Genomic DNA, 13,404 nt, shown 5'->3' with positions numbered 1-13,404 from the left:
TCCATTCATCAATCCTATCAGTCATTCGTGCATTCGTTTTTAATAACCGCTTTTCTTTTGTAATTTTGTTGGACGGGGGGGTTCTGGAGCCCACCGAGGGTGGCTTTTGGCGTTACACCTAGGACAAGTTTATCGCTTTGCCACATGGAAAAATATAGAACTATTCATGCTCACATACCGTTATTGTTTTCGTAGTGGGAGGAAAACGGAGAACCTGGAGGGAACCCCACAGAGACGCTGGGAGAGCATGAAAACTACTGCACGCAACCATAATGTGCAGAAATCAGTAACACAAGTGGTTTATTATTAGCAAAATAATATTTATTAATGTTTAAAATAGGATTCGTAATAACATCTTTTCTTATTAAAAAAGAAGAAGAAATGATCTCCATTGTCATTTAATACTGTATCATACAAGTAGTGGTAACAATGAAAACATTCATCCATTCTCCATAAAGTCTTTCTCCTTTTGCTGGGTCAAAGGGGAGCTGGAACCTAACCTTGCTGGTTATGTATGAAAGGTAGAGTACACCCTGGACAGGTCGCCACTTCATTCCCAAGTTGTACAAACAAACATTCACACTTACACACACACTTTACCAATTTGCCAATTCATCTATTTTACATCTCTGGACAGCAGAACGTAGCCACACTATGCAGAATCCCCACAGAATGCCCATCGTTCTGGATTGGAATTTGTTGCTTAATGAAGCAATCGTTGTTACATAATTTTAAGGTTACATTTATATGTCTGTTTTTAAGCCAGGATCTGCCCACCATACTCCTTAAAGTTTGCAGATAAACACCGTATGGTGACAACATTTCATGGCACTTTAGGTTAACTTGTCAAGTTTTATTAACATCTGTTTACATACAAAAAATTATAAACTAAGATTTAAAAGTGTATTTCTTATCATTTTTGTCTTACAAAGACATGTGAATACATGGATTCAAAGGAAATGGGTAGAAAATACTAACAAACTACATGCATTTACACTTGAAAGTAAAATAACGACATCCGTTTCCATGTCTCCCAGTCCACATTATTAGGTGCGTACAGCATCTGGCTTCAGAAAGAGTCTGCTATGCCAGTAGTCCGGGTTGTCAAATGATGTGTTGCTGCCAGGCTCCCCTATGCCGTTGCACACCTTGATGTATGTTCCGATCACTGCACACCTGCCACTGCCTGCCTCCTCAGGTACAGCCCTCCCCTTCGCTGGGATGTTCTGGTAGTCTGCCAGCTGCCATCCATTGCGCACCACTCCAACTTTGGTCATCTCCTCATATTCCTCCATCTTTTCTCTCCCAGATGTGAACACATCTGGCTTTGGCATGATCAGATTCCCCTGAAGTGCAGGTTGTTTGTTTGTGTTGTGGTGCTTCTCCAATTCCTTTTCCTCCTCATGCTGTTTTCTTAGATCCTCCATGATTTTGTCTGTCTCCTCTGTTTCTGCAGATATTTGACTCCCACATCTCTCCTGATGTCGATCTTCATCTTCCGTTGAGTTCGATCTCCTGATATCCATGTATTCATACCTGCCTACCCCTTCCCCTAGCCCTTCTTGGTCCTCCACAGCTCTGAGCTCATCAGCAGAGTCCTCAGGGAGCTGATGTTTGTCTGTGGAATTTCTTTGTTCTGCAACCTTTCTTTCACTCTCTGCATCCAACTGCTCTCTCCTTTCAGCTAAGATTCCTGTCAGAGTTTCTGTGTCCTCCACAGCCAATGGAGCCATGGAGGATGGAGAGGCTAACGGTGATGTTTTGTGGCAAAGTGCCACAGAGGGATCATCAGCGTGTGATACGATGCCACTGATTGAACAAGGAGGAGTCCCACACATTTTTCCCATGAGTTCATACTCCTGGGAGGGATTTATCACCACAGGAGGCAGATTGCTCTTCAGTCTCGTGATTCTCCGTCCAGACTGAGGGACTCTGCAGACTGAATGGAAGATCATGAGGTATTATTTAGCGTTTCTTCTATCATTTAGAATTTTTTTCAGAAAGCAAATAATATGTGTCAGCATTCCTCTGACCACATGTCGGTAGTTTACCTCTGTCTGGAGTAACAGGTAACCCAGCGAGGATGTAGCCGTAATGGTCCACCTCTTCCTCCTCCGATGCCGTACACACCTTATATGAAGATGGACTCGATGCTGTTGACAGTTTCCTGTGCCAGCTGGTGGATGTTAGAGGATTACCCCTCTCGGAGCTGAATCTGGTCCTGTGAAGACTCCCACTCTGTAAACCTTCAACGCGCAGCTCCACTTCTCGGCCACTCACCCTGAACTCTGACCTTTCAGGTAGCGTCCACACTGAGCTCAACCAAGGCCTCTGGAGCCAGAGCTGCAGGGGGTAATGGCAGTCATTGATCCAAATGCAATTGTTTTTAACAAGGCCACAGGGATCAGAATGGCTGAAGCAATCACGTAGTGTTAAGTCATAAACCACATTTTAATACAGCGATTGGAAATTATAAAAATAATACAGATTAAAGCCAGGCTATTACAGAAAATATATCCATTTTACTACCCGTGCAAAATGAACAGGAAACAATACTATCCATACAGAGTGGATATGATTTCATTTGAATTCGCTTTGTGAGAATGTGAACGATTATCATACCTGTCTAATGTTGTCCACAGGGCTGGGCGTCATTGGCAGGTATCCAATATGCCCGGCCTGAGAAGTGCCACTCTAATAATCAGCAAAGAAAAAAGCAATATGTGTTTATTCCTGCAGTCACAGTGCATCGCATCAAATTTGTATTTCATTACCCTGTAAGAATTATTTCGTGAACGAGACAGACTCCACGATGGCGAGTGCTGGAGGGGAGGCGTAGCCAAACCGTCCTCGTCCTGGTCCTCAAAATCAGCCTCCAGAAGCCCTCGCTCTGACTCCCTTCGATGCATCTCCCCTGAGGCTATTTCTGTTCCTTCAACCTACAGGATAGCACGGACGCACAGAACGTAAGGTCTAAGTGGTCTAATGGGCTTTTATTTTTTTAATAATCAATGATCACAGTACCGTGATGACAAGATATCTAGGTGGGTCTCTTGCCATGCGGGTAAAGTCACTGGCCAACTCCTTAAAGGTTGGCCTGATGTTTTCATCAATCATCCAGCCTAAACGAAAAGAATAAAAAAATATTCAGATCATGTCTTTGTGGTAGTGTGCACTGATGCAATGACACTCACATTTAACCATGACCATGTAGACGTCTATGGTACAAATATGTGGCTGTGACAGGCGTTCGCCCTTCTCCAGCAGACTCGGTACTTCCTGAGGATGAACAGAGGCATATGGCTCCGCGCCAAATGACATCATCTCCCACACTGTCACCCCTGTCCAGATAGAGGGACGCCAATTTTAAGATCACCTCCCTGGCAAAATATCCAGCTTTCAAAAGGACACACAAACACACAACCTCTCACCATAACTCCAAACGTCACTTTGATGAGTGTACCGCCGGAACAAGATGCTCTCAAGGGCCATCCATTTTATGGGTGTCTGGATTAAGAAAAACATTGCAGACAAATTATGCAGATTGATTCCATTAAATGATGAGAAAGTGAAAAATGGAGCGTAATATTTCAAGGTGTATCTCAATCTGTGAGTCATCGCAACCTTGGTGTCGGTGTAAACGTATTTCTTGTCATCTGGATAAAGAAGGTCCGCTATGCCGTAGTCAGAGATCTGGACCTGGTAATCATTTTTCAGCAGGACATTCCGGGCAGCCAAGTTCCTGTGGACCATGCAGTGCTCCTCTAGGTAGTACATACCCTGAGGATATTTGTAATATATTTTTATATAATGTATCTACACTGTATAAATTATCTGAAAACATATTCTCTTGGCAGCATAAAAATATGAATTTCCAGCTGCACTCACTTTAGCAATCTGCACACACCAGTTGAGCAGGCGCTGTGGGTCCAGGGTGTTCTTGTGATGCCTGATGTGCTCTAGTAAGGACCCCTGTGAACTAAGCTGGGTCACCAGTTGCAAAGACGGACCTGGACAGATGCCCAGCAGCCTAACAATATAGGGGTGATCCAGGCTGCCCATGGACAGCATATGCTACAAAGAGAGCAGATCATCAAGTATAGCACAGTTTTCTGTCATTGAAGGAAAGATAAAAGTATCTGTAATACTGATCTAGTAGTTTATTAAGCCTCTCATAGATGTACAGGCATTGCAAATACCAAAACATGTACTGATCTGTCTGAAAAGATTGCATGTAATTTTTTCCAATAAGCGGATATTTCTGCAACATTTTAACTTCTTTTAAACGTGTAGGAGGCTATTATGCTCACATCAGTGATCTCAGTGAAGGTCTGTCGGCCTGAGCTATCCTGGATTGTCTTAATGGCCACCGGAATCTTTACTGTTTCTCTTTCTGGAGTCCAAAATCCCTTACATTTGAAAAGATAAAATAAACATCAGAAGTAGTTGATTAGTTGATTAGTTTGTGAAAATTGTGTAAGGCTGCAAATCTGTAACTATAACATCACACAAATTAGTGGATAATTGATACAGGTTTAAAAAAAGGTTAAATACTTTGTTGACTGTGCCAAAAACCCCCGAGCCAATGGCCTTGATTTTCTTGAGCTCCGAGGGCTTGAGGATGTGGGCATGAACCTTGGTACCTTTCTCCCCAGGTCCCAGCGGCTCAAAGCTCTGACAAAACAATAACGACAGTAACCAGATTCATTTTTGTTCTCTCTTTGAAATCAACTACCTGCTGCAGCTCATGTTATCAGATGGTCTCTAAAGTCTCACCTCTCCGCTCTCGAGGTACCTTCTCATGGCTCTCTTGCGACGGATGGCGAGGCCTCGGTGGTACAGTACCCCCAGGAAAAACAAAACCAGGCAGAAGATCAAGCCAGCCGGGACGCCTAAAGCTATGATTGTAATCTGTCCACTGCAGCATTAAACAGGGTGAGATGTAAGGGTTTGGATACATAAAAACAGACAAGGCAGTCAGAGACTGCAACAGACTGCAACCCCTGAATTCAAAATTTTACCCTGACCTACACATTTCTGTGCCCCCGGCTTCCTGAAAATGTTGCTTTTTTTTAATGATTATATCTCATCATGTTTCACAGACGTGTACCTATAAGAGTATCAAAGGGAAAATTTGACCTTGACCTAGTTTTTCAAGGTCAAAGTTGTGATTTAATTTTCATCCCCTTTGCCTTCCTGAATATAACGCCTTTTGTTTCATCTTTCTATCTTATCCAGTTCCTGATATATGTGCAAAAAAATGTACAAAAGTCAAAATTTGACCTTGACCTAGCTTTTTCAAAGTCAAGTCATCTCATTTTCATCCCCTTTGCCACTCGAGTAATGTGCTTTTTGTTTCATCTTTCTATCTGCAACGATTATGAAGATATTTGATGGATGGACGGACGGACAGACAGATGGACGAACACACAAACACTGACAATAACAATACATCACGGCTTCGCTGGATGTAAAAAACAGAAAGCCTATAACTGAGATATATGATACCGCATTGCCATCTCAGTGAATATTAAACATTAATTTAATGATAAATACAATTTAAAAGAGGATCAGAAGTTTTTGATTCATTTAGTTAGTATAGAGTTTAATGTATAGTTTGGTATTCTAAGGAGAAAATGACCAACTGTCAGCTGTGTATTGGACAGCTGTGTTATTATCACCAGCAGGGGGAGACACTCACCTGCTAACAGCTAGTCTGGGTGCCTCCAAGCATTCCTTGAAGCCCGGGCCTGAACATCTGCAGCACAACCACACGTCATCTTCGGCATTCATTGGCTACATTTCTGTCACACACAACTGAATGGATACATGCAAACACACTCTTCAAGCCATGTCTCACCCCCGTGTGCAGTTTTGATGACAGGGTTCGCAGTGACCCTCCCTGGTGGGGTATTTGAATATCAGCCCTTTCTGGCCATCATTCACCCCAGTGGGACAAGACGACATGCAGTAAGGACCGTCTCGAAGGTTGGCACATGCTGTACATCTGTCTGCTCCCTACGGAGGCCAGAAATGTGTCAGAAACTAAAGAGATTGGACTCAATGAATCACGAAGCATTGTTTATATTATTCATTCATTTTCTGTACTGCTTTTCCCGCTCTCGCAGGTCATGGAGGTTGCTGGAGCTTATCTGGAATGGAATGGAATACTGACTATAATTTTCCTTCAGGGCCATTAGGTAGGGTGCACAAGTTATTATATAAAAGGGTTATCAGTTGTTGTTTTTTCAAGAAATTTTTATGTCTCATTGGAATCTCTTGGAAGAATCACAATATATCAAGAAAAAACGTATATTATTATGTCAAAAGTGTGACGTTTGCTTACAGAGAGACGGTACAATCATCAATCAAACAAAGTGATTACCAGTCCAGTGCAAGTGACTTCACCAGTCCGAGGCTTGCACTCCGGATGACAGGGGACACACTTACCATCAGGCCCTGCAAATTCCCTGGGAGTTCTGGGGACATAACATGATTATTAAATTGTTAGATGAAATCAGTTAATTTCAAATACAAACAACATCTGCAAGAACTAGAACAAACATGTGAATTTATACTGACTCAATGTAAAAATTACAGCTTCCCACACATGTGCTGCCTCGGCTGTAGTTCCTGCAAGAGAGGCACTGGTCGGCCCCTGGGCCCCAGCACCCTGCATCCGAACACAGCGGATGACATACATGGCCCTCTGCAACTGTACACACAACAATGTAAGAAAAGCATTCACATGCTTCAGCAGAAATGTGTTAATCATGTTTACAACTCTCCTACAACAGCTGAACCACAAATTGGAAGAAGGTTTGTTTGGATCAGAGTTTATAGATGTGTTCTCACCACACTCTGCTAGGGGCCTGTTGTTGTTGAGGTTGTTGACTCGAACCCTGCTGCCTCTGAAAAGCTGTGTCCAGTTTACAGTATGCTGGAAACAGAGGTTGGGATTCTGACTGATGTACACGCTGCCATCATTGATCTCCCGCAGAGAGCGCAAACCCAGGGAGGTGAGGGTGGGGATGTGCATCACCATCAGAGAAAAACGTCTTGGTTCAGACAGGGTTGGAGGGAAGGAAAGAAAATATCACTGAAGTTAGAAATGAGGGATAGATTTTAAATGCATGACAGTCAAAGTAAAACTTTGATCTGCGGATTAGGTGTAGCTTTAGAGACTGATCCACATTCTGTATCTGCTCACAACTGTGAAACATTGAGAAAGCATTAGACAAGTCTGCAGATTAAACAGGAGACTCATTATGAGCTGTCATTATAGACCCCAGAAAATCAGGTAACAATAACATGTCAGTGCGCCTGGTTATAACACACAAATAACAGGCCTTACTTGTTGAGTGATCTCCCCTGAATGGTGGTGAGACTCGAAAAAACAGACAGATCATTCAGCTCTTTAGGCCACGACTGGATATTTAGAATATCTGGCAATCAAAGACAGATGATATTAAACTTTGTCACCTAGTTATCACCATGAAGCAGGAAATTAGTTTTAGACTCACTTGTATATCGGTTGGAAAAAAATAGAAGTACCAGATATTTTCATTTATTTACGACATCAACCAACTTTGTACAAACCTGTAATTTCTCTGACAGTGTGGAACACCTCCAACCTTTTGGGATCCAGCGGTGGGATGTTTTTAAAGTCATCTCTACAGTCAATTAAAAAAAAAAAAGCACGATTTGAAGCATTTTGAGTGTTTTGTCTAATATTCTTCAGGCGGGACAAATACCCAAGAATCCCTGTGACCAGGAAATGAAGGCTGCCCTGGATCTTGGTGCAGTTGATGAAGCTGTCGATATTGCTGGAGTCTACGGTCTGTCTGTGTTCAGCACCGGTGCCTTCACACACTGCAGGAATTACCGAGTAACATTGTTTGCTTTAATGACTAACACAGAAACCCTAGATGTTTAAAGTGTTCATTCACCTTTTGGACAGAGTCCACTGCAGAGCTCACACTGCCTCTGGCCCTCTCTCTCCACCTCGGTCTTGTCTGGGGGACAGACGCTCACGCAGGAGCTGCCGTCCACCACGAAATGAGCTACAAACACAGAGAAAACAAGGCAATCAGAGACTGCAACATCCCCCGACAGCCCTGAATTCAAAATTGTACCCTGACCTACTTTCATACAGTAGGTCAGGGTCATTTAATAAAAGACCCATGATACAACATGTAACTGGTGCATTCTATTTGTCATGAGGTTTCAGAGATGTGTGCCTAAAAAAGTATACAAGTGACGATGTGACCTTAACCTAGTTTTTGAAGGCCAAGGTTGTGATCTAATTTTCATCCCCTTGCCTCTCTGAATATAACGGCTTTTGTTTCGTCTGTCTAACTTATCCGGTTCCTGAGATATGTGCAAAAATATCTCAAGATAGAAAATATCTCAGACCATAGATCAAAGGTAGTGATTTGATCTATGGTCTTACTCACACTGGCGTTCTCCCTCGTCTTTCTAATCTGGTTTCTGAGTGTATACAATTTTAAATTTGGCCTTGACCTAGTTTTCTCAAGGTCAAAGTCATCATCTCATTTTCATCCCCTTCACTGCCTGAGTAATGTGCTTTTTGTTTCACCTTTCTATCTGCAACAGTTTTGAAGATATTTGGTGGATGGACGGACAGACGAACACGCAAACACTGACAATTACAATACATCATCGCTTAGCGGGACGTAAAAAGCCGGTGATTAACTTCGGGAGGGATTAAGAATCTAGAGCTATTATAAAACCGGGATCACATTGAGAATGATGCCATTGTTTCAGATGTTACAGAGACCAGATTAATTTAAAACAGGTTTAACACAATAAAACAAAGGTTAGCAGATGTGTCACGTTGCACAAATGCTAGCAAGAAAACACATTGCATAACACTAAAGAAAACAACAAAACAAGGCCACTCACTGGGGCACTGGGAGACACATATGGATCCATACTGATATTTAGCATTGGGGTTAGTCTCCATCTTAAACATCTGCTTGTTGTAGATCAAAGTCTGGGGGCACTGAGGGACACACGCTCCAGAGTCGTTGAAATGACGACAGGCCTGCAGACACACACACACACACACACACACACGCACGCACACACACACACACACACATACACACATACACACACACACACTGATTAAACACCAGAATATGTCTATTAGTTGTGATATAATTTGTATGATAACTAATCAATAAAAACATACACAACATCCTCGGTGGAGGTAGCATTCATACATGAGAAGTGATTTCTGGATTCATTTCCCACAGTCCTCAAGTCACAACTAATCAGGAACCAGTCATTAATGATTCATTCCATTCCATTTAGGTTTCACCACCTCTGCTAAGCAATAATAAATAAATGCTGGCACGCAAATGTGTAAAACATGGTTGACACTGTGTTCCCTGAGCACAGATGGGACCGATGCAGCCTCGCAGCTGCTCGTACTGCTGCAGATTCACCTCCAGGCTCCGAGAGTCTAAAGTTGGCTTCCATGAACTGTAAGTCAAAAGCTTTGTTGTTATAAAATCAAAGCTAAGAGAAAAAAGCATAATAATAAAAAATTATGTGAATTTGTTGCAGCTCAACAGCTGGTTCGCAGATATCAGAGATGCTGGCAAGCGGGCTGAGCATCCTCATTGTGCAAGTTTCATGTGTCTGCAAGGAGTATTTCAAATCATAGTTGTTTAATAGTATCATTACAACAAAATGTGAGTGTTGAGATGATGAGAAAAATAATTCTTGCTGGTATAAAACAAAAGTAAAATCCATCAGTAATATTTTTGGTAATGCTAATTACAATAAAATTGAAAGTGATTTGAATCACAGAAAATAATATAGTAAACAAGACATTTTCTGATCAGAAATAAGCCTTTTATTCTTTAATGTTGTACTGAAGAGTGAAAAACTTCTGAAAAACAGAAGCACTTACAAAACAGTCGACGTCCAGAGGCCCTTTACAACCTGCTGCACACTCTATGTGACAGCAGTCCCTGGGGCTCGTCCCAAAACAGCGACCGTTACACTGAGGAGCGCACACCATCTTTGTCACTGAGAAACAGAACAGATGAGTTGGGATGAAGAAGAGAAGAGAAGAGAAGAGAAGAGAAGAGAAGAGAAGAGAAGAGAAGAGAAGAGAAGAGAAGAGAAGAGAAGAGAAGAGAAGAGAAGAGAAGAGAAGAGAAGAGAAGAGAAGAGAAGAGAAGAGAAGAGAAGAGAAATAGAATAAAGAAAACAGGGAACAGAACAACTGGGCACTCACAGATCTGACACTGGCTCTTGTCTGCCCCCCAGCAGTAATCTCCACAAGATTTGTGGCATGGGCCTGAGAGAGAAACAGAGACAGAAGGCGCTTATAAGAAGGAGACCATCCAGAGATAATGTGGAGATCTGTACAACAGACCTGTCCCAACACCCACCTCTCTCTCCATTATACTGGATGTCAATTGGAGCATTGTTGTCCCTGATGATATCTTGCCAGAAGATCCAAGGACCGTATCTCAGGTACTTATTGTTGATTATCTGAACTCCTCCCTGCAGAATTTCTATGTAATAGTAATTGGGGACACAGTGGTGTAGTGGTTAACACTGTAGCCTCACGGCTAGAAGGTCATGGATTCAAATACCAGCATTTCCAACAAGGCCTTCCTGTGTAGAGTTTGCATGTTCATTCCATGTCTGAATGGGCTTTCTGTGGGTACTCCGGTTTCATCCCCAACCATTGGAAAAAACATGCATCATCAGAGTATGTGGGACCACTGTGGGGGTGTGCTAACTCTCCACTCCAACCTTACAATTTCATTGTGCAATTTGCATAATGACATAAAATACTGATTCTCCTTAAAATGTATCATGTCAAGCATCTTCTCCTCTAATGAGAAGCAGTCTTTTGTCTATTTTTGATTGATTTGAGTTCTCCTGTTCACCTTCTTTACCTGTCAGGTTTGCGAGCCCCAGCTGCTGCAGGCCGTTGGTGCCGTCCTTAGGGTAGTTAAATAAGACAGAGAGAGCAAAGCGTCTCTCATAAAGACTGTTTCCTCTGATGACCCTCAGCTGCTCCAGAGGTATCTTCTGAAAGTGATTCATTGCAATGAGGACGTACCCTGTGACCTCTCGGATTGTCTGGATGGAAAACATGAGAGAACACTTTCTATCTTTGTACGTGATGAATTTATTTGAAAGATAAGTGAGCAAGAGAAAGAGTCTTTGTGTTTTACCTTGAGAAATGAGAAATCCCAGTCACTCTCAATCTGAGTGATCTCGAGGTTTCCCATAATGATCTCACAGCCATCGTATCGGTCCTTGGTTAAGTTGTATTGATTTTCTTGGGAGCCGGTGGAGCTCAGTCCATTCTGTGTGCCGGGACACACCACTGATGTAGGAAAGACACCATTCACTGGTCAAAACAAGGAATACTTTTGCTCACAGATACAGTATAATTCTTCTACTTCTTCTTCTATAATTCTGACAAGGATTAATTTGTTTTAAGAATCAGTACTGAAAGCAAAAACCAAAAGTTATGTTAGGATGATAGAAGAAATAATATACAGTATTAAAAAACATGAAATGCACTAATTATTTATCACTCGTACTTAAAAAGGCAATAAACAACTAATGTGGTCCTTCAATTATTAACAGGGTGTATATTTGTGCTGTAAGCTTTAATTGTTTCCTCAGTATTTATGGGTTTCCTGGCTCTTCCTGTTGCTGTGTCTGCTGCTATTCTGGCTGGACATTTTGATGTGAAGCAGAGAGAAAGAGGCAGACGATGACACTGGTGCACAGAGGGGTCCAGGCCCGGGGCTGAAGGAGGGGAGGCCAAGGGTCATGGAGAGCAGGGCTTCTTTCCAGACAAAGTACTTCGTTGTGATGAAACTATAAATGTGGACAGTGTGTCTCAGTGAGTGAAGAGCAATGCAGTGACAGTGCGTCTGTGTGTGCATGTGTTTGTGTGTGTCAGAGAGGTCTGTGATGCTGAGATCATACCAGCAGACAATAGGACATGTGTACGATGACTATTGTGGTACAAGGAGGGAACATATCATGAATGAAGGAGACACACCAGCTCATACCGACAAACAAGGATGGCACCTCCTATTTGTGTTCTAAAATCCGCCACTTTTCAGCAGTCAGCTTGCATCCTGCTGCCTGCTTTCTTGGCAACATGTATCTTTCAGCTGCACTAAAATTACTTTGCACAGCTTTTTTAGCATGTGTTTGAAAACATTGGACAGATGGCTGCAGCATAACCAACAGCTTCAGTGCACTAAAAAGTATGGACTTGATGGAACATGATCTTACATCTGACAGAGTTGCATGATAATTCTGACTAGTAGCAAAAGTCTGCAGAGTGCACATGCTATGGATAAGACCAACTGTCCAAAGTAAAATTTTACAGCATGGCTAAATGCCATAGAGCCAATTTGTCTCCACTATGGCAATAGTGCTCCTTCCATTCATCCCTTGCAGTATACAGTATACACCGGTCATATAATGATGCATTAAGGGCTCAGATAAGAGGCCAGTTATAACAGTAAAAAAGCTCTCAAGGAAGAGAGCACAGTGAGTACTGTGTGATCTGAGACAGAGGAAAAATGAGGGCAGGTTAAACTTAACCCTTTGCAAGGTAACTATTCTATTCTGTTCTATTTTATATTTATTTTATTCTATTTTATTTTATTCTATTCTATTCTATTCTGTTGCATACCATAAGCTATGACCTTTCAAAGTGGACAGATGCTGAAGACAATCTACCAGCTTGTGAACGCAACAATAAAAATTAAAACATAGAATCACAAAGTCCCCTACCTTCATGGGTTTGGGAGGATGCTGTTTGTAGCTTCCACATGAAAGTTGCACATAGTAGTAAGACTCGCCACTGGATCATGTTGATGTTGAATTTCTTCACTTAGGCTTTATCATATCTTCCAGGTTTGGGTAGATATCCGAGCAGTCAATGTTGTGTCAGAAAGTGTGGGAAAAAATGTAAACAAATGTTATAGACCAAAAAAATAAAATAAAATTCAGGCTCCACAATCTGGAAGATGAGAGAAAGACTCCAATGTCAGGTGGTCAGGGTGATGGAGAAATGCTTCTTCTTCTTTTTAACTTTGTGTAGACACATTAATTGTAATTCTGATAAAGGAGAACAAATGGCGGTTTATTTTTGCTGGGTTTTCCCAACCAGATGGACAAGTGATTGGCCAGGAGCCGGATTTATCCACCAATCAGAGGATGGTCCGTCATTTTTTTCATTAGCTGCCGCCTATTTATTCACTGAGCATCCAAATGGCCAAAAAGAAATACTTGTACGTCATATAGGAAACATTAGTAAATTTTCCTTATTTCTACTGGCACACAAATAAAATCTAAATTAGGCCTATGTGGAAAAGC

At 42.0% G+C, this 13,404-nt stretch overlaps 1 protein-coding gene across 3 annotated transcripts; it reads right to left on the bottom strand.

Moving 5' to 3' along the window:
- Positions 1 to 299: 299 nt before the first annotated feature.
- Positions 300 to 13,134, bottom strand: erbb3b (erb-b2 receptor tyrosine kinase 3b). 3 transcript variants are annotated; one of them, XM_068306817.1, is made up of 28 exons: positions 12,820 to 13,134; positions 11,229 to 11,886; positions 10,947 to 11,133; positions 10,431 to 10,556; positions 10,274 to 10,336; positions 9,944 to 10,062; positions 8,926 to 9,067; positions 7,950 to 8,063; positions 7,755 to 7,872; positions 7,600 to 7,673; positions 7,355 to 7,445; positions 6,856 to 7,058; positions 6,583 to 6,715; positions 6,386 to 6,479; positions 5,861 to 6,018; positions 5,702 to 5,758; positions 4,777 to 4,918; positions 4,555 to 4,674; positions 4,311 to 4,409; positions 3,889 to 4,074; positions 3,625 to 3,780; positions 3,432 to 3,507; positions 3,195 to 3,341; positions 3,025 to 3,122; positions 2,775 to 2,939; positions 2,623 to 2,694; positions 2,052 to 2,343; positions 300 to 1,939 (listed from the first exon to the last, which is right to left on the bottom strand). In XM_068306817.1, exons 2-28 carry the CDS (start codon positions 11,283 to 11,285, stop codon positions 1,047 to 1,049), a joined length of 4,182 nt encoding a protein of 1,393 aa, XP_068162918.1. In that variant the 5' UTR covers positions 11,286 to 11,886; positions 12,820 to 13,134; the 3' UTR covers positions 300 to 1,046. The 3 variants fall into 3 exon arrangements, with proteins under 3 accessions (XP_068162918.1, XP_068162910.1, XP_068162926.1); XM_068306809.1 differs by having other exon boundaries at positions 11,229 to 11,383; XM_068306825.1 differs by lacking the exon at positions 6,583 to 6,715 and having other exon boundaries at positions 6,451 to 6,479; positions 11,229 to 11,383.
- Between the last annotated feature and the right edge of the window lie 270 nt (positions 13,135 to 13,404).

The sequence above is a fragment of the Antennarius striatus genome, chromosome 2 (genome assembly GCF_040054535.1).
Source record: "Antennarius striatus isolate MH-2024 chromosome 2, ASM4005453v1, whole genome shotgun sequence".
In the NCBI taxonomy this organism is placed as follows: Eukaryota; Metazoa; Chordata; class Actinopteri; order Lophiiformes; family Antennariidae; genus Antennarius; species Antennarius striatus.
The sequence above is the reverse complement of the archived record's forward strand: the minus strand, read 5'-3'. Positions and strand labels throughout refer to the sequence as shown.